Source organism: Phytophthora infestans, genomic scaffold (assembly GCF_000142945.1).
Source record: "Phytophthora infestans T30-4 supercont1.6 genomic scaffold, whole genome shotgun sequence".
Classification (NCBI taxonomy): Eukaryota; Oomycota; class Peronosporomycetes; order Peronosporales; family Peronosporaceae; genus Phytophthora; species Phytophthora infestans.
Genome location: NW_003303753.1, coordinates 3,130,828 through 3,148,313, shown reverse-complemented (window position 1 = coordinate 3,148,313; position 17,486 = coordinate 3,130,828). Strand labels below are relative to the sequence as shown.

Genomic DNA, 17,486 nt, shown 5'->3' with positions numbered 1-17,486 from the left:
CCCGCAATGTGTGCGTCAGAAGGGTTTCTACTCCAGAAGAATCGGTACTACTACCAGGACGCGTTGATCGCTGCATTGTAAAGGCGTTGAAGATTAGTTGGTGGGCCAACTGCGAGATGAACGAATCGAAATTTGCGATGGTCGAGTCCAGGCAGCCTGCAGCCGTCGATTCGTATTGGTAAGCACGATAGGCGTCGACTACTATCATTATAAAAAGGGTGGCAAATATACGCTGATGCCACTGTTTGGTGAGCCATGTTCGCTCCATCTCGATGCATCCTTGTCGTAGATGGTCGTGTACGTCAATAGCGGAAAACTTCGAAAAGAACAGTTTGACTATTTGAGGTCGTTGCATTCTACGCTCGTGCTGCAGTGTTTTAGCTTGACCACCATCATATAGAAGTTTATGACGTCGCCGAACTCTGTCTTATAAGCCAGTTCTTCGGCGTGTGTGGGCTCAAGACAAACCGAGACTGTCATTCCATGCATGCGCATTCTACTTAGGTATAAATCCATTCCCATACATTTTTTCATATAATTGACTAATGCTTCAAATCCCACGTGTGGACTTTCCAGCTGGGTAATAAAGGTTAAAAACGAGAAGGATGTGACCGAAGCGGAATGGAGGGATTAATTTCTGTCGGCACGCCTACCAGACAACACCGCGTACAAGACACTGGATAAGGAGGTAAAGATGCTTCGTATGATCTTGGAATTACAAGATGCGGAGTCTCGACTCTCTCGCCTCATGGTTGACTTCTACGAGATAGTCGACAGGTTGAACATGGAGGATGTGATGCAAGTAGATGTGGAAAGTGATTGTATACTTGGTGGAGGCCTTGCGTCCACCAGCATTCAGGGCTGCTGTGAAGGACCAATTGGGGCGTCAAACGCACAAGCAGACTAAGGCAAATATACAAGGTTCCTGAAGTGGGCTCGCAGTGAGCTGGAGGGTTTTATGCGCTTTGAAGCCCACATCTCGCCACCGGCGCAAGCCAAAACTAGCACCAAGGCTGAATTGCATCCAGGATTTGGAAGCAACTCAAAGAAAACTCAGGGAAGGACGTGGTACTAGTAACAAAACTTCGACAGGCACGGGACAGCGGTCTGGTAAATCTGCAGGAGATGGGATGCCGAAGTCAGACACCGCTCAAAAACCTCTTAAGTCGGACAAAAAGTGTTTTAAGTGTGAAGATCAGACGCACAGTGTTTTCCAGAGCCCAAACATCGCTAGCCATACTGAAGTAAAGGCGTTGTACGAGATAAGCACATGCAGACAAGTGTTGAAGCCTGTGCTGGCGGCAGCACCAATAATGAGTGTGGCCAGGCCACGTTCACCAGCGATCCCGTGTGTTGTGATGAATGCAGTAGACACAGATATCACGCCGGATAGCGCGGCGGAAGTGTCTGTGGTAATGACGAAGCTCCTGAAGCTGTTATCCATAAAGGGAAAGTGGCTGGCTCGTCAAGATTTACCGGAAAGTACCGCGGTGACAGGTATCGGGGACAAGTCAGTGGCTGTGAAGAGTAAATTCAAGATTCATTATAACGTTTTCGACACCAGGTGGCCCGCTCGTATTGCAAAACGTGGTTTGTTGGGTCACGGAGCAGCGGCTACCACCCGAGGTTGGTGACTTACTGCTGTCTCGATAAAATTATGGAGCGGCTCGGTTACAGCCCGGGGAAATTACTCGCCGCTGCTCAACAAGCTCAGTCTGTGTGGGATATGAGTGGTGTTGGTGAAGAAACTGCCAATTTTGGCGCGAGCGTACTGGCGTACAGTACAGCTGTGCTAACGCCTGAACCGACAAAGGAAGAGACTGTTATGAGTGAAGACGAGGTCCAGGCTTGTTTACCGGTATTTGATGATGATAAGGACGCTGAACGTCAGCAGATAAAGGAGATTCTTCTCAAAAAAGTGGAGAAAGCTCGTAGTTTGGGAGCGTCAGCCGAATTTGTCGAAGAAGAACTTCTTAAGATGTGGAAGCAGTTTACTGACGTGTTCCGATTGGTGATCGGCCGTGATTCTCCTGTGAACATGCCGTCGATGGAGGTTACGTTGAAACCCGGTTTCACTCCTGTGCGGTGCTGTGCTCGTCGATACGCACAAGCGCATCGAGGGTTCTTGAAGGGGCACATCGACGCGCTCATCGCTGCAGGACTGTGCTACCGAAATCCTCCGAGTAAGTGGCGCTCACCACCTCATGTAGTGAACAAACCTGAGGCTGGAGCCCACCGGATGACAGTGGATGTTAGGGGACCCAATGAGTGTGTGGAGCAAATTGTCTGGCCATGCCTGTTCTTGAAGCGATTTTTGATCGCTGTTCTTGAAGTGATTTTTGATCGCTGACGTGGACCTTCACATTTCTTTTCACTAGATTGCTTCAAAGGGTTTTGGCAGTTTGCCATGGCTCCGTTCTCTCAGGAGATCTATTCGATTTCGACGGAGGAAGGAGTGATTACTCCGACTCGTGTGCTCATGGTGGGGCACCAACAGCGTGGCATACGTGTAATCTACGGTACAGGAGATGTTCTCCGGGTGTTCAACAATGGACTTTTGATATTGATTGATGTCCTTCTGGGCTACAATGACACTGATGAAGTAGCTTTACTGAAGAAGGTGCTCACTATTTGTGCGGATAAAGGCCTAAAGTAGAATTCCAAGAAGTGCTCCTACTACTTGCGGGAAGCGGTCGCATTGTGTTCGATGACGGCGTGCGGCACGATCCAGCTAGAGTGGAGGCGTTGACGAACCTTCAGCCGCCCGCCACAGGCCAAGAGCTGCAACAGTTCGTTTGTGCTCTGAACTGGATGCGAACGTCACTCCCAGCATATAATAAACTGATCGACCCACTGTTATAATTTATGAAGAGAGTGTATGAAAAAAGCAGGCGGTCGCTCTAAGACTCAGGTCCGAAAGATGCTGTTGAGTGACGTTGGCTGGGGACCAGAACAAGAAGACTGTTTACGTCGTTGCAAAGCAGCACTGCAACATGCGCTGTAGCTAGCACACCCCGACCCAACAAAGAGACTATGTGTGTATACTGACGCCAGTGACGAGCACTGGGGCGCTGCAATAACTCACGTTTCGCAGGATCATGCCATAAGACCGCTAAGCGAGCAAGATCATCAGCCATAGCTGATGCTCGGCGGGGCTTTCAATTGTTCGGCGAAATGGTGGGTCGTTGTGGAGAAAGAGGTCTATGCAATCATTGAAACGTGTCGGCGAGCATACTATCTGCTGCATCGACCGGATGGTTTCTCCCTGTACACCGACCACCGCAACCTACGTTACATTCTCGATACCCACAGTGTATCCAAGTCTGTGCCGCGATACACGGCAGATAAGCTGTACAGGTGGTCACTACTTCTCTTGGCCTATAAGTACGAGATCTACGACATTGCAGGGGATGATAACGTGTGAGCAGACCTGCTGTCACGTTGGGTGTCAGCGTACAAAACAGTGTCCGCAATTCGTCATGTGGAGTTACCTCTATCGCCACAGCTTGATAAGTCGTTCCTGTGGCCTACGGTGACCGACATCGTGGCGGCTCAGGGCGCAGGGACACCTCCCAGTGGCGCGGTCCAATCTACTGCAGATAGGTTGTGGAAGGACACAAAGAACAGAATTTGGATTTCGGACAAAGCAACAGAGCTGCACGTTCGTGTTTGTGTAACTTGGTCATTTTGGGGTCGCGGGTCACCGTGGAGTGGCAACGACGCTGGAAAGGATTGGGGCCGCGTTTTTCTGGACAGGCATGAGCAAAGATGTTTGCACTGCGCGAGCACACTCAGTGGACCACCACAACCTAGAGTATTAGGCGAAGCAATGCACGCAGAGCACCCGAACGAGCTCATCCACTAGGACTATTTGTTCATGGGAGTCAGTGACTCTGGAGAGACCTACATTCTGGTTATTAAGGACGATGCGTCCAAGTACGTGTGGCGGCTACCGTGTGCTACAGCAGATGCAGACACAACATTCAACGGCTTGCTTGAGTGGTTTGCTTCGCTCGAAGTGGGATCAGCGACCAGGGCACACACTTCAAGAATAAAACCATTGAGGCCTTGCAACACGCATTAGGTGCGCGCCACCACTTCACAACGGCAAGATGCCCGTGGTCAAACGGCACCGTGGAAGTGGTGACGCGCTAAGCGCTCCGCTTTTGCCGTGCCCTTCTAACCAAATGGAGAATGCGGCCACAGGAATGGCCTCGAGTGGTGGAGATCGTGCAGATGGTGCTCAACAGCTTACCGTCGCCATCGCTAGGAGGAGTGGCCCTCATTGCGACGATGACGGGACTACCGGCAATGTCTCCAACCGATAACCTCGCGGTTCCAGGACCGACTGAAATGGCTACACTGGAAAGTATACAGGCATCGCAGCAAGACCACGTGAAAAATCTGCGCAAAGCACTTGATGAAATGCATCGTCGTACAAACCGAGTGAGCCGGGAGGTACGAGCTGCAGCTCGGAAGAAAGCTAGGAACAGCTATGGCTCAGCTCGACATCGGTGACTACGTGCTGTACGCCGATGTCTGGTAGCATACACGCAGTAAACTGCGAGTTAAGTGGTGTGGACCGGCACAAGTGACAGGGACGGTCTCCAATTGGATTTTCGAGATAGAAAACCTCATCACTGGGCAGCGACGTAAAGCTCATTCTAGCCGTCGTAAGTATTACGCAGACAGCTCTCTGAATGTGAGTGAGGACATGTTGAAGCACGTTGCTCACAACAGTGAAGGGCACGTTGTTGACAAGCTGCTTAGGGCTTCAACAACTCGGAGGCAAAGCGCCATGAAAGTGAGGTGCGCTGGAGAGGTCTGAGTAATCAAGAGGACTCCTGGGAACCAGCAGACATGCTGCTACAAGACGTCCCAGTGGCTGTGCGAGCCTTTGTCAAGAATAACCGCAAGCAGAGCAAAGTGAGAGATCTGGGTAGAGTGCTCCGGATTACGTAGACAATAGACTACAAGATCGCATTGAGCCCAAGCGCTTCGACTATGTCATCGAAGGGGGAAGTGCTGTCGCTAATGCTACAAAGTGCAGCAACCGCTGAGGTTTCAGCTCAGCGGTTTCAGCACTTGCTTTAGTACAAGTGCAACACGTTGAAGTTTACAACGGACGACACTTCAGCTTGTGGTTGCAGAACGGACGACCTTTCAGTAGTCATGCATATTGCTAGTACATAAGATAAATAAGTTCACTTCTACATTTTGTTTGAAGGCGACAAACAACAGACCCCTTCATAAAAGCAAAGTATATGGAGTGGCTGAAAAGGGCTATTTTATAATACTCACATACCCACACATTCAAGAGATGTGACATACACGACGGCCCTTGTCGTGGTATGTTTTTTCTTTATAAAAAATCTGTGAGTATTAAAAAAAATACTCACGCAGTCTTCACTCTTAGGGTGAATTTTAACCACTGCCACGCGTGCCATGCCATGGCACTAGAAATTGAGCCATGGCATGGCGTGGTTACGAATAGAATTGCCCTGCCATTGTGCCATCATTTAAAATTGTTTTTAGAGCATACATTATTGAAGATAAAAATAGCATGGCACGTGGCAATTGCCCTTTGCCATGGCACTTGCAAATGCCATCCGTGGCACTTCCTGTCATTTAGTTTACTTAAAACTCTAGCCCTAGCAAGCGCTCATCCAATCGGATCACAGCATTTCGTGCCATGGCATGTGGTTAAGAGCGACCCTAAATGCAATGTCACAATAGAATCCGGTCCAATCCGGTATAAAACCGGTTTCTTTACGCATATCTTATATTCATGATTACCGGTACATGGTATTAGTACATCATCAAACTACATGGTACACTGTACCATTGTATTAATACATCATCGAGCTACATGGTACACTGTACCACATTGGTACACTGTACCACTGTACTATGTAGTTCGATGATGTATTAATACCATGTCCTGTACCGTACAGGACTGTACTACATGGTGATGTACTATTAATATTAATGCATGGTATTACCGGTAAAACATTATCGCTGTCTCTGAGGGTGTCTAGGGGTACTTTTAAGGGGTATGAAGAGCGGACGATGAAACATAGACGATACGCACCGTCCTCTAAAACCTCAGTTGAGGCTATTTCATGACAGTTCATTCTGGAAGTTGCCTGTGAGATTGAAGGATGGCGCGGAAATGGTTCCAGCTCGTAGGCGAAGATGGGAACGCGGTAACGTCGACTGATGCTGTTGTCGTGGATATCGAAGATGTGGATATGTTGCGGCATGCGGTGAAGGAGCAGCTCAGAGACAGTCACCTCGCAGGGATTGCTGCGTCCGATCTCACAGTCTTTGCGAACCGGGCGGAGTACGATGCGAAGCGAAGCGTGGTGCTGCCCCATTCGTGGTCCCCAGTGACGGCGTATGGGAATAATGGAGAGAATGCGCTCATTGTGCAAGTGCCGAAGCGCGCTGAAAGCGATTCACGTTATTTTATCCAGCCAAACGTTCAAGAACAAGTCGAAAAGGCAGTATTTGTGATCGTGGAAGAAGACGGAGAACGCAACGGTGTTGGAATGGGTGTGTTTTTCAGGCCGACTCTAGCGGTGACATGCGACCATAACCTAACGGAGCAACACACTGTGGGAAGCATGGTGTCTGTGGCGTTGAAGGAAGGTATTGAAGTTGTTGAAGTTGTTGCTCGCAGTTCTCAGCTGGACTTTGCGATTCTGCAGTCGTCCAAACCCAGATCATTCTTCATTCCTCCATGGAATGGAAGAACAGATGAACCAAGAGGACGCTATGATCTTGTGTTGGCATCGTATCGATTTGGTATTGACGAATACCAAGATGTTCAAGAATCAACTGGGATTTGCTCCGGTAGCCGGCATCTCCATCAGTGCTCACAGAAGACACATCATGTATTCGTGCCCAACGTACGCTGGAGATTCTGGTGCTGCACTTCTTCTCAAGGATGGATTTCTTGTCGGTATCCATCTGGAAACGATCAATGCACTCCGCAAAGAGATGGACCGCAAGAAAACCATCAAGGATCGCTTGAATGATGTGGAGGAGTCTCTGGACAACATTGCGAGAAGCGGACTAGCGCAAGGCTGCTCTTTTGGTCTTTTGGCTCATGAGTTCAAGGACGTAGTGAGCGAGTAGTGCGAATTGACGAGTTCATAGATTAATGGCACATCGCAGTCACGAAAAAACGGTGTCGCAACGAATGTTACATCCTCGGTGGCCAAAATCGGAGGGTGCCGTCGCGATCTCACATTCACCGATATACCATGAATTCATGATCTGATTGGACAAAAACAATCATGAATTCATGAACGAAACCGCCCCGTAAAGCCGGTATTGTACCGACAAAAAAAGGCGACCACCTTCATTCTAGTTATCAGAAGCAACATGTTCCAGTTACGAAACACTTCTACACTAAGATATATAGATTGATCTAGTGTTGCTATCACGGCTTCTAATGAAAAGAAAGATGGACATAATAGCTGGACGCAAGCCGGACACAATGCCTCACAACAATTAGCTCGTCATCTAGGTGTATCGAAACATAGCAATACCCCCGTGTTTCGATACAAGATACAAAATAATTCACACATGGACACTTCGATAATGTCGATTCCGCTAATGTGTCGTACTCATACAATATTTAGCGATGACACTATAAACTGATGAGTCCGCTAATGTGTCATCTGCTGGAAATTCCTGAGTACGACATCATAAAAAATGATGAACCTCACTGGTACTTAGCGCGCAAGCTCAAGACTTGGTGTTTCCACCATATAAACCTTGGCTGGAGAAGTATTCTTGGTAATGCGATTTAAGTCATCCAGAGTAAGTTTTGACTCAACAATGACTTCTGGCTTTGATTTAAGAGTTGGCCATGTGTACATAGGAGTTCTCATCAATGCAAATTGGCTCTGGCTCGTGCGTTTCAATATATTCAACATTCATTGCGTGTGTATATTAAAACAAAGTAAGTTTGTATTACATCTCGAGCTCGCAACAGTCGGAGCCTATCATAATGCGTTCTACATATTTGAATGGATGCTCACGACAATGCATTTAATCGACCTGTAAAACAAACACGTTCTCGTCTAAATCATAGCAAATGAAATAACACCAGAAAGCTTCTCCTTGACCAACCACCTTCACAAAGAACTTGTCATAATTCTCGTATTCATCGATGATCTTGTAATCCAAGCTTGTGAGATGGATCTCTATATAACCCCAGCAAAAATGATTACTAGACTGTAAAGAGCTTATAGAATCCATTTACTTTATTGTGCTGTAGATAGTACAGCCACAGGACGCAATACTGCCCACGATGTCCAAATCGAGGGTTCTGAATATTAACTTCGCGATAGGAATAACCTTTGGTATCACACGTGGTATTGGCAAGCCGAGGGGATCAAAGTAAGCTTTATGTTTGTTTGAGACTGCTAGCCAATGTGTCTCGCCGATCTGAGGCGCTCCCATGTTTAGACTACATTAGTCCTTGTGTCTATTCAAATGCTGTTTGAAATCAATTTGATCTACTTTGACACCAAGGGAATTGGCAAGTTTCATTATGGGCCCTCGAAATGACGATACATTTAGGAGTGTTGTGAGCTCAATATTTTTTCAATTTTAAAAATTCAAGTGTTATTTAAAAGCTCCGGTTAAAAGCAATTGGAAAAGGGTAGTCTTACAGTTTTTTCGATGTAAGTTTACAATAAATGTCACTGTTTCGGTTAAGTGCGAAAACCAATAGGCCAACTCTTAGCCCGATTATCTCGATAACTCTAAATGGTTCGTAAGTATCATTTTGTTTGACGCACCCTCCGGTTTTGGCCACCGAGGATGTAACATTCGTTGCGACACCGTTTTTTCGTGACTGAGATGTGCCATCAATTTATGAACTCGTCAATTCGCACTACTCGCTCACTACGTCCTTGAACTCATGAGCCAAAAGACCAAAAGAGCAGCCTTGCGCTAGTCCGCTTCTCGCAATGTTGTCCAGAGACTCCTCCACATCATTCAAGCGATCCTTGATGGTTTTCTTGCGGTCCATCTCTTCGCGGAGTGCATTGATCGTTTCCAGATGGATACCGACAAGAAATCCATCCTTGAGAAGAAGTGCAGCACCAGAATCTCCAGCGTACGTTGGGCACGAATACATGATGTGTCTTCTGTGAGCACTGATGGAGATGCCGGCTACCGGAGCAAATCCCAGTTGATTCTTGAACACGTCTTGGTATTCGTCAATACCGAGTCGATACGATGCCAACACAAGATCATAGCGTCCTCTTAGTTCATCTGGTCTTCCATTCCATGGAGGAATGAAGAATGATCTGGGTTTGGACGACTTCAGAATCGCAAAGTCCAGCTGAGAACTGCGAGCAACAACTTCAACAACTTCAATACCTTCCTTCAACGCCACAGACACCATGCTTCCCACAGTGTGTTGCTCCGTTAGGTTATGGTCGCATGTCACCGCTAGAGTCGAGCTGAAAAACACACCCATTCCAACACCGTTGCGTTCTCCGTCTTCTTCCACGATCACAAATACTGCCTTTTCGACTTGTTCTTGAACGTTTGGCTGGATAAAATAACGTGAATCGCTTTCTGCGCGCTTCGGCACTTGCACAATGAGCGCATTCTCTCCATTATTCCCATACGCCGTCACTGGGGACCACGAATGGGGCAGCACCACGCTTCGCTTCGCATCGTACTCCGCCCGGTTCGCAAAGACTGTGAGATCGGACGCAGCAATCCCTGCGAGGTGACTGTCTCTGAGCTGCTCCTTCACCGCATGCCGCAACATATCCACATCTTCGATATCCACGACAACAGCATCAGTCGACGTTACCGCGTTCCCATCTTCGCCTACGAGCTGGAACCATTTCCGCGCCATCCTTCAATCTTACACTGTCATGAAATAGCACTCAGCTGAGGTTTTAGAGGACGGTGCGTATCGTCTATGTTTCATCGTCCGCTCTTCATACCCCTTAAAAGTAATCGAGATTACCCCTAGACACCCTCAGAGAGCAAAGATGTACCATGTAGTACAGCCTGTACCATGTAGTACTTCCAAGGGTGTCTAGGGGTACTCCCGTTGAGATGGTTGGGCGGATGTTGAGCGGACGACGAGCGGACAAGACGAACATTCTCGATGCCCATTCTGGGACAAGACGAACATCATTCTTGCTTTCTTTGGGGACGGGACTCATACTCGTCACCTGCAGTAGCTACGGTGCCCCCAATCAAGCTGTCGCTGCGACAGACGCAGTCACACCGGCGTCAATGACTCCTCTGCTCTCCAGCATCGATCGCATCAACGCTGCTCTGGAAGCTGCAGTGGCACATCCTCCACCGCCGACCGGTACAGTGCGTGTGTGCCACGCAACGGAAGACGAGTGGAACGCGTTTGCAGACAGCGAGGATCCAATCGTTCGACTCAATTATCTTGAATGGTTTCCTGACACGAAAGAGATTCACATCATCGAGTTTGCCGACGCTCCACACGAAAATTACGTTGGAGAGCTAAACGATCAATTTCGTGAGCGGCATGTCAAGCGATGGCTCAAAGGCCACTTGGCCGCCAAGAATTCTCAAGGGCAACAAAGGTGCTCAGATCTCAGTTATGGACCACGCGAAGAAACACCCGGCTCGGTGCTTCCTCCAAACGTTCCAATATTTGCAGACTTTCGGACGATTGAGGTTGAGATTGGAGTTTCTCAGCAATGGGGCATGGCACCTGGAGAGCTCGACCACAAGGCGATTGCGACATGGGCCGCGATGCCAGGAGTCGAATATGAGCTATGTGTGTCATTCGATCCCGACTTTGCGAATGCCGAATACAAGCTGTATGATGCTCGCGTCCATCCACTTGTGCAGCTGGCTCCACTTCCAATCGCCGCTCCAAGCACGGTGATCCAGTTGGACGGACGTCGAATCCTTGGTATTCCGCCACGGATGGCGCTCCCGGTAGGGTTTCCTGCAACTCTGTCGGTGGATTTGTACTCACCATTGGTCTGGGCAATGCGTTAATCAGACGTCCAGCAATCTCTTGCGGACTGCACCCTCCGACTTTGGCCACCGAGGATGTAACATTCGTTGTGACACCGTTTTTTCGTGACTGAGATGTGCCATTAATTTATGAACTCGTCAATTCGCACTACTCGCTCACTACGTCCTTGAACTCATGAGCCAAAAGACCAAAAGAGCAGCCTTGCGCTAGTCCGCTTCTCGCAATGTTGTCCAGAGACTCCTCCACATCATTCAGGCGATCCTTGATGGTTTTCTTGCGGTCCATCTCTTCGCGGAGTGCATTGACCGTATCCAGATGGATACCGACAAGAAATCCATCCTTGATAAGAAGTGCAGCACCAGAATCTCCAGCGTACGTTGGGCACGAATACATGATGTGTCTTCTGTGAGCACTGATGGAGATGCCGGCTACCGGAGCAAATCCCAGTTGATTCTTGAACACGTCTTGGTATTCGTCAATACCGAGTCGATACGATGCCAACACAAGATCATAGCGTCCTCTTAGTTCATCTGGTCTTCCATTCCATGGAGGAATGAAGAATGATCTGGGTTTGGACGACTTCAGAATCGCAAAGTCCAGCTGAGAACTGCGAGCAACAACTTCAACAACTTCAATACCTTCCTTCAACGCCACAGACACCATGCTTCCCACAGTGTGTTGCTCCGTTAGGTTATGGTCGCATGTCACCGCTAGAGTCGAGCTGAAAAACACACCCATTCCAACACCGTTGCGTTCTCCGTCTTCTTCCACGATCACAAATACTGCCTTTTCGACTTGTTCTTGAACGTTTGGCTGGATAAAATAACGTGAATCGCTTTCTGCGCGCTTCGGCACTTGCACAATGAGCGCATTCTCTCCATTATTCCCATACGCCGTCACTGGGGACCACGAATGGGGCAGCACCACGCTTCGCTTCGCATCGTACTCCGCACGGTTCACAAAGACTGTGAGGTCGACAGCATCGACGTTCGCGAGAGCGCTCGGACACTCTTTCTTCACTGCCTTTCGGAACGTATCCACATCTTCAACATCCACATCAACAGAAGTCGTCGATGTGAGATCCTTGCCGTTCTCGCCCACGAGCAGGAACCATTTCCGCGCCGCCATTCCGGCGCACTCACGAAATATCCTGAACGAGGTGAGGTTAAGTCCGACAACTGGTACATCAAACTGACACAAATCTTACCCGTGTGAGGCAGTATCGCTGTTCAAATCAATCGAGACGGATATACATCATGGGGCACGGTTTGGCGATAAATGCAATCGACGCGTTATTGAGCGGCAATTGACGTATGCGCTAGCTGACAAGCGGATGCCAACGAAGACCAAAGGATTTAAGAAAGAAAGGTGCTCTTGCGGTATTGATCAAGGGAAGTGCTTTCTGTATCAGCCTGCAGACGGGTCTCCGTCCGGAGATGCATTTCTGTGTCTGGAAGATGCAACGAAGGGCTTCTTTCACGAGGTTCATCAGTGTAAATGCGTCGAAGGGAATCTATCACTGGACGTTTTCGAGCAAGAGCGGTTGAAGGCTGCTGGTCCCGACGACCTATTCATCTTATATTGCACGAGTCTAGTGACGGCTGACCTATGTTTGCTGCCGAATTCCGCGTTAGGTGATGCCACCTGCTGGGAAGCGTACTACGGCCCATTTGCTGCACGTGCATTCTTCATCAAGTCTGTTCCATTACCGTGCATCAACACGAGCTCCGAGGTCCAGCTGGAGTTCGTGGAGGGTGTGGACCCGGCCTACCGTGCCCGAATCGCAAAGAAGCGTCCATTTATGAGCTTGGAAGATGCTCTTGTGAAGACCGAGATTCCAGTCAAGGTTCTTAGACGATTCAATTTCAACACGGATTCGCGTTAGCCTCATCTTGGCCATGGGGTGATACTTCCTTTCAAGAGAAAACATATCTCGTTCTCCGTTCTACGCATGAATCGATCGCACAAAGGTGGTGGTTGATTCACCGCCTACACCGCCATTGAACCATTTTTCGCTTAGCACGTCTTTGCCGTCAGCATAATCGTATTGGACTTCTTAGTAACTCAATGCAAGAAAAATTTGGCCTGCGTGATTGTGTCACGAAGCAGACCATTTTGCTGCGATGAGATGCCTCATAACATCGCTAAGGCGCTTATTTCTTATCAATGCTGACTCGCGGTTCAATTTCGTGCCCCGTCAAAGGGAAAGGCTCCATTGAAGTGCTAGATTGGAATATTCCAACTCGCCTCAACTCGAATCATATGCCGAACTACACAGACGAAGCTGGCGAAATTGTTCGTCGTCTGATGATTGTTAAATTTGGCAAGCAAGTCTCCGATGACGAAGTCGATGTGGAACTTGAGCAGAAAGTATAAGATCAAGAGTTCGCTACGTTCTTGCATCGATGCCGCTCAAAGTATATCGAGCTCAAAGAAAAATACGCAAGCAAGAAGGTGACGGCATTTGCCCCACAGTCATTTATTGATAGAAGCAATGAATTTCACGAGACTGCTATAATAATAACAGCTACGGATTCGCTATGGGAAATGTAGCACACGAAGAAGGGGCGGAAATATCGAGAACAGAAATGCGGAGACACTTGCTTGTTTGGATGCGAAAGAAGTTCGGATTGGATAAATTACCTAAGGAACAGTTAAAGCCGCAAGAGATCGAGCGCGCTCATCGTAAAATCAAAATATGTGGAGATGAACACCTGCACACACTGTGGAAACAAACATACGAAGGATTCCTGTAAGGACTACGCATGCAATTCAAGAAGCACCAAGCAAAACTTCATTAATGCCAAAATAATATCTCCACAGATTTTTGACAGACTCATAATTTAGAATTACAGGTACTATTGATCGAAAGGAAGTATCACCCCATGGCCGAGATGGGGCACACGCGAATCCGTGTTGAATTTGAATCGTCTAAGAACCTTGACTGGAATCTTGGTCTTCACAAAAGCATCTTCCAAGCTCGTAAATGGACGCTTCTTCGCGATTCGGGCACGGTAGGCCGGGCCTACACCCTCCACGAACTCCAGTTGGACCTCGGAGCTCGTGTTGATGCACGGTAACGGAACAGACTTGATGAAGAATGCACGAGCAGCAAATGGACCGTAGTACGCTTCCCAGCAGGTGGCATCAACAAACGCGGAATTCGGCAGCAAACATAGGTCAGCCGTCACTAGACTCGTGCAATATAAGATGAATAGGTCGTCGGGACCAGCAGCCTTCAACCGCTCTTGCTCGAAAACGTCCAGTGATAGATTCCCTTCGACGCATTTACACTGATGAACCTCGTGAAAGAAGCCCTTCGTCGCATCTTCCAGACACAGAAATGCATCTCCGGATGGAGACCCGTCTGCAGGCTGATACAGAAAGCACTTCCCTTGATCATTACCGCAAGAGCACCTTTCTTCCTTAAATCCTTTGGTCTTCGTTGGCATCCGCTTGTCAGCAAGCGCATACGTCAATTGCCGCTCAATAACGCGTCGATTGCATCCATCGCCAAACCGCGCCCCATGATGTATATCCGTCCACAGCACAGATTCCTCCTGGGCGAAAGCTTGCGATTTCAACACTCGGAACTTGCAGTTAAAATGCTCCCAAAGTTGCCAAGGTTTCAAGTCTTCCAACCGTTCTGCCGGTGCGTAAGTAGCATGTTTGTTCCACGGAATATGATGCGTTTCCAGCAGCATATAGAGAACGAACGGGCATTGGAGGTGGATCCCATCTAGTCGAATCAACCCGCACGAGATAACTTGATCAAGCGTCAGACTTCCAAAGCGCGAATTTCCATCGACCCTCCGACGAGAAATCACCGCAAGAAATGCTTGCTTCATACTCTGCATCTGGGCAACAATCGCAGGGTACGCTTGTCGAATTGCAGCCAGCACATTGTGCATCACCGGAATGAATTCAAAAGCTTGCCCCTGATTTTGCAGCATCACGTTGAACAATTCTTCCAATGCTCTGCCATGCCCGCCCATGTCATCCACCAATAGCTGCGTCAAAGCTCCATTGCCATAGTCGAATGTATCAAATACGTCTCTACCGTTGATCTTCGGGCGCTTCAATGATGTCGTCTGCAGCATCTCTCTCCATTGTGGCGAAGCGGCCAGAAATTCATCCACTGGCTGGGAAATAGTCGCCGCGCAGATCACAATCAGCCAGCACTTGGAGGCATTGACGAGGTCACACAGCGACGCAAACGCCGTATAAAACTCGGAACGCTTGCTTCCTGGTTCATGCTGAAGCTTTTGCAAGCTATCGACACAGAGAATCACGCACATTCGGTTCGAATCCGTTTCGGTGATTGCCGACAATTTCGTCAGTACTTCTGCAGGAAACACCTGATTAACTGGGTTCGCATTAAACATCGTCCAATCCGACTCCTGCAGCTGGTATAGCATTCGAGTTCCAATCATTTTTCTCGGATCGGATATGCCATAGTTGTCGGTTGTTCCATTTTCAAACGTAATCTTGAAATTGTAGGCTGTCTGCAAGAGCTGCTTCATCGCTGGATCGCCTTGTGTCTCATCACGAAAGATTCGCTGCTGCAAGACGTTGGGAAATTCGTCAAGCAATCTCGACTTTCCAGTTCCGGGGCCATCTAAGCACACGAATAGCGGATGACTTCGCTTGTCCGTCTTTCCATCTCTCCAAGCTTGATAATGACGACCAATAGCAGATGCTAGGTTGCCGAGATCCAATGAATTCTGGAAATCCCAATTCGCACCAGTCGTTGCGACCAACGACTTTGGCTCCTTCCAAACGAACGATTGCTGCGATTCCGTCGGCACCACCGCTTGACGCTGCGTCGGCACTTGCACAATGAGCGCATTCTCTTCGTTATTCCCATACGCCGTCACTAGGGACCCCGACTGGGGCAGCAGCACGTTTCGCTTCGCATCGTACTCCGCCCGGTTCGCAAAGACTGTGAGGTCGACAGCATCGACGTTCGCGAGAGCGCTCGGACACTCTTTCTTCACTGCCTTTCGGAACGTATCCACATCTTCAACATCCACACCTACAGAAGTCGTCGATGTGAGATCCTTGCCGTTCCCGCCCACGAGCAGGAACCATTTCCGCGCCACCATCCCTTCTACGCGAGGCGCTCTAACGAAATAACGTTAGACAGCTGGTACGTCAAACTGACACAAACGTTACCTCAAACTACACAACGCTAAACGAATCGACCAATTAAAGACAAGGACGATCGAAGACGAACGCTGAAACAACAAACGTGACCCTTGTGACAGTATCGTTAGCGGCAATTGACGTATGCGCTTGCTGACAAGCGGATGCCAACGAAGACCAAAGGATTTAAGGAAGGAAGGTGCTCTTGCGGTAATGATCAAGGGAAGTGTTTTCTGTATCAGCCTGCAGACGGGTCTCCGTCCGGAGATGCATTTCTGTGTCTGAAAGATGCGACGAAGGGCTTCTTTCACGAGGTTCATCAGTGTAAATGCGTCGAAGGGAATCTATCACTGGACGTTTTCGAGCAAGAGCGGTTGAAGGCTGCTGGTCCCGACGACCTATTCATCTTATATTGCACGAGCCTAGTGACGGTTGACCTATGGTTGCTGCCGAACTCCGCATTTGTTGATGCCACCTGCTGGGAAGCGTACTACGGCCCATTTGCTACTCGTGCACACTTCATCAAGTGTGTTCCGTTTTACCGTGCATCAACACGAGCTCCGAGGTTCAGCTGGAGTTCGTGGAGGGTGTAGGCCCGGCCTACCGTGCCCGAATCGCGAAGAAACGTCCATTTACGAGCTTGGAAGATGCTTTTGTGAAGACCAATATTCCTGTCAAGGGTTCTTAGACGATTCAAATTCAACACGGATTCGCGTGTGCCCCCATCTCGGCCCATGGGGTGATACTTCCTTTCGATCAATAGTACCTGTAATTCTGAATTATGAGTCTGTCAAAAATCTGTTGGAGATATTATTTTGGCATTAATGAAGTTTTGCTTGGTGCTTCTTGAATTGCATGCGTAGTCCTTACAGGAATCCTTCGTATGTTTGTTTCCACAGTGTGTGCAGGTGTTCATCTCCACATATTTGATTTTACGATGAGCGCGCTCGATCTCTTGCGGCTTTAACTGTTCCTTAGGTAATTTATCCAATCCGAACTTCTTTCGCATCCAAACAAGCAAGTGTCTCCGCATTTCTGTTCTCGATATTTCCGCCCCTTCTTCGTGTGCTACATTTCCCATAGCGAATCCGTAGCTGTTATTATTATAGCAGTCTCGCGAAATTCATTGCTTCTATCAATAAATGACTGTGGGGCAAATGCCGTCACCTTCTTGCTTGCGTATTTTTCTTTGAGCTCGATATACTTTGAGCGGCATCGATGCAAGAACGTAGCGAACTCTTGATCTTATACTTTCTGCTCAAGTTCCACATCGACTTCGTCATCGGAGACTTGCTTGCACAAATTTAACAATCATCAGACGACGAACAATTTC

General features: G+C 48.4%; 4 protein-coding genes and 2 pseudogenes across 4 annotated transcripts; 4 read left to right on the top strand and 2 right to left on the bottom strand.

The window, feature by feature from the left end:
* Positions 1 to 6,587: 6,587 nt before the first annotated feature.
* PITG_04815 (uncharacterized protein) lies at positions 6,588 to 7,189 on the top strand (the record flags this gene model as incomplete). Its single annotated transcript, XM_002905476.1, has 1 exon — positions 6,588 to 7,189. One exon carries the CDS (start codon positions 6,760 to 6,762, stop codon positions 7,138 to 7,140), a length of 381 nt encoding a protein of 126 aa, XP_002905522.1.
* Positions 7,190 to 8,911: 1,722 nt separating this feature from the next.
* On the bottom strand, positions 8,912 to 9,892 carry PITG_04814 (uncharacterized protein; the record flags this gene model as incomplete). Its single annotated transcript, XM_002905475.1, has 1 exon — positions 8,912 to 9,892. One exon carries the CDS (start codon positions 9,890 to 9,892, stop codon positions 8,912 to 8,914), a length of 981 nt encoding a protein of 326 aa, XP_002905521.1.
* A 311-nt stretch (positions 9,893 to 10,203) lies between these two features.
* Positions 10,204 to 11,028, top strand: PITG_04813 (uncharacterized protein; the record flags this gene model as incomplete). Its single annotated transcript, XM_002905474.1, has 1 exon — positions 10,204 to 11,028. One exon carries the CDS (start codon positions 10,282 to 10,284, stop codon positions 11,026 to 11,028), a length of 747 nt encoding a protein of 248 aa, XP_002905520.1.
* Positions 11,029 to 12,251: 1,223 nt separating this feature from the next.
* Positions 12,252 to 12,776, top strand: PITG_23259 (annotated as a pseudogene; the record flags this gene model as incomplete).
* Positions 12,777 to 13,840: 1,064 nt separating this feature from the next.
* PITG_04812 (crinkler (CRN) family protein, putative) lies at positions 13,841 to 16,113 on the bottom strand (the record flags this gene model as incomplete). The annotated part of the gene is made up of 1 exon (XM_002905473.1): positions 13,841 to 16,113. The coding sequence occupies one exon, from the start codon at positions 16,111 to 16,113 to the stop codon at positions 13,867 to 13,869; it is 2,247 nt and encodes a 748-aa protein (XP_002905519.1).
* A 171-nt stretch (positions 16,114 to 16,284) lies between these two features.
* Positions 16,285 to 16,689, top strand: PITG_23258 (annotated as a pseudogene; the record flags this gene model as incomplete).
* Positions 16,690 to 17,486: the final 797 nt, after the last annotated feature.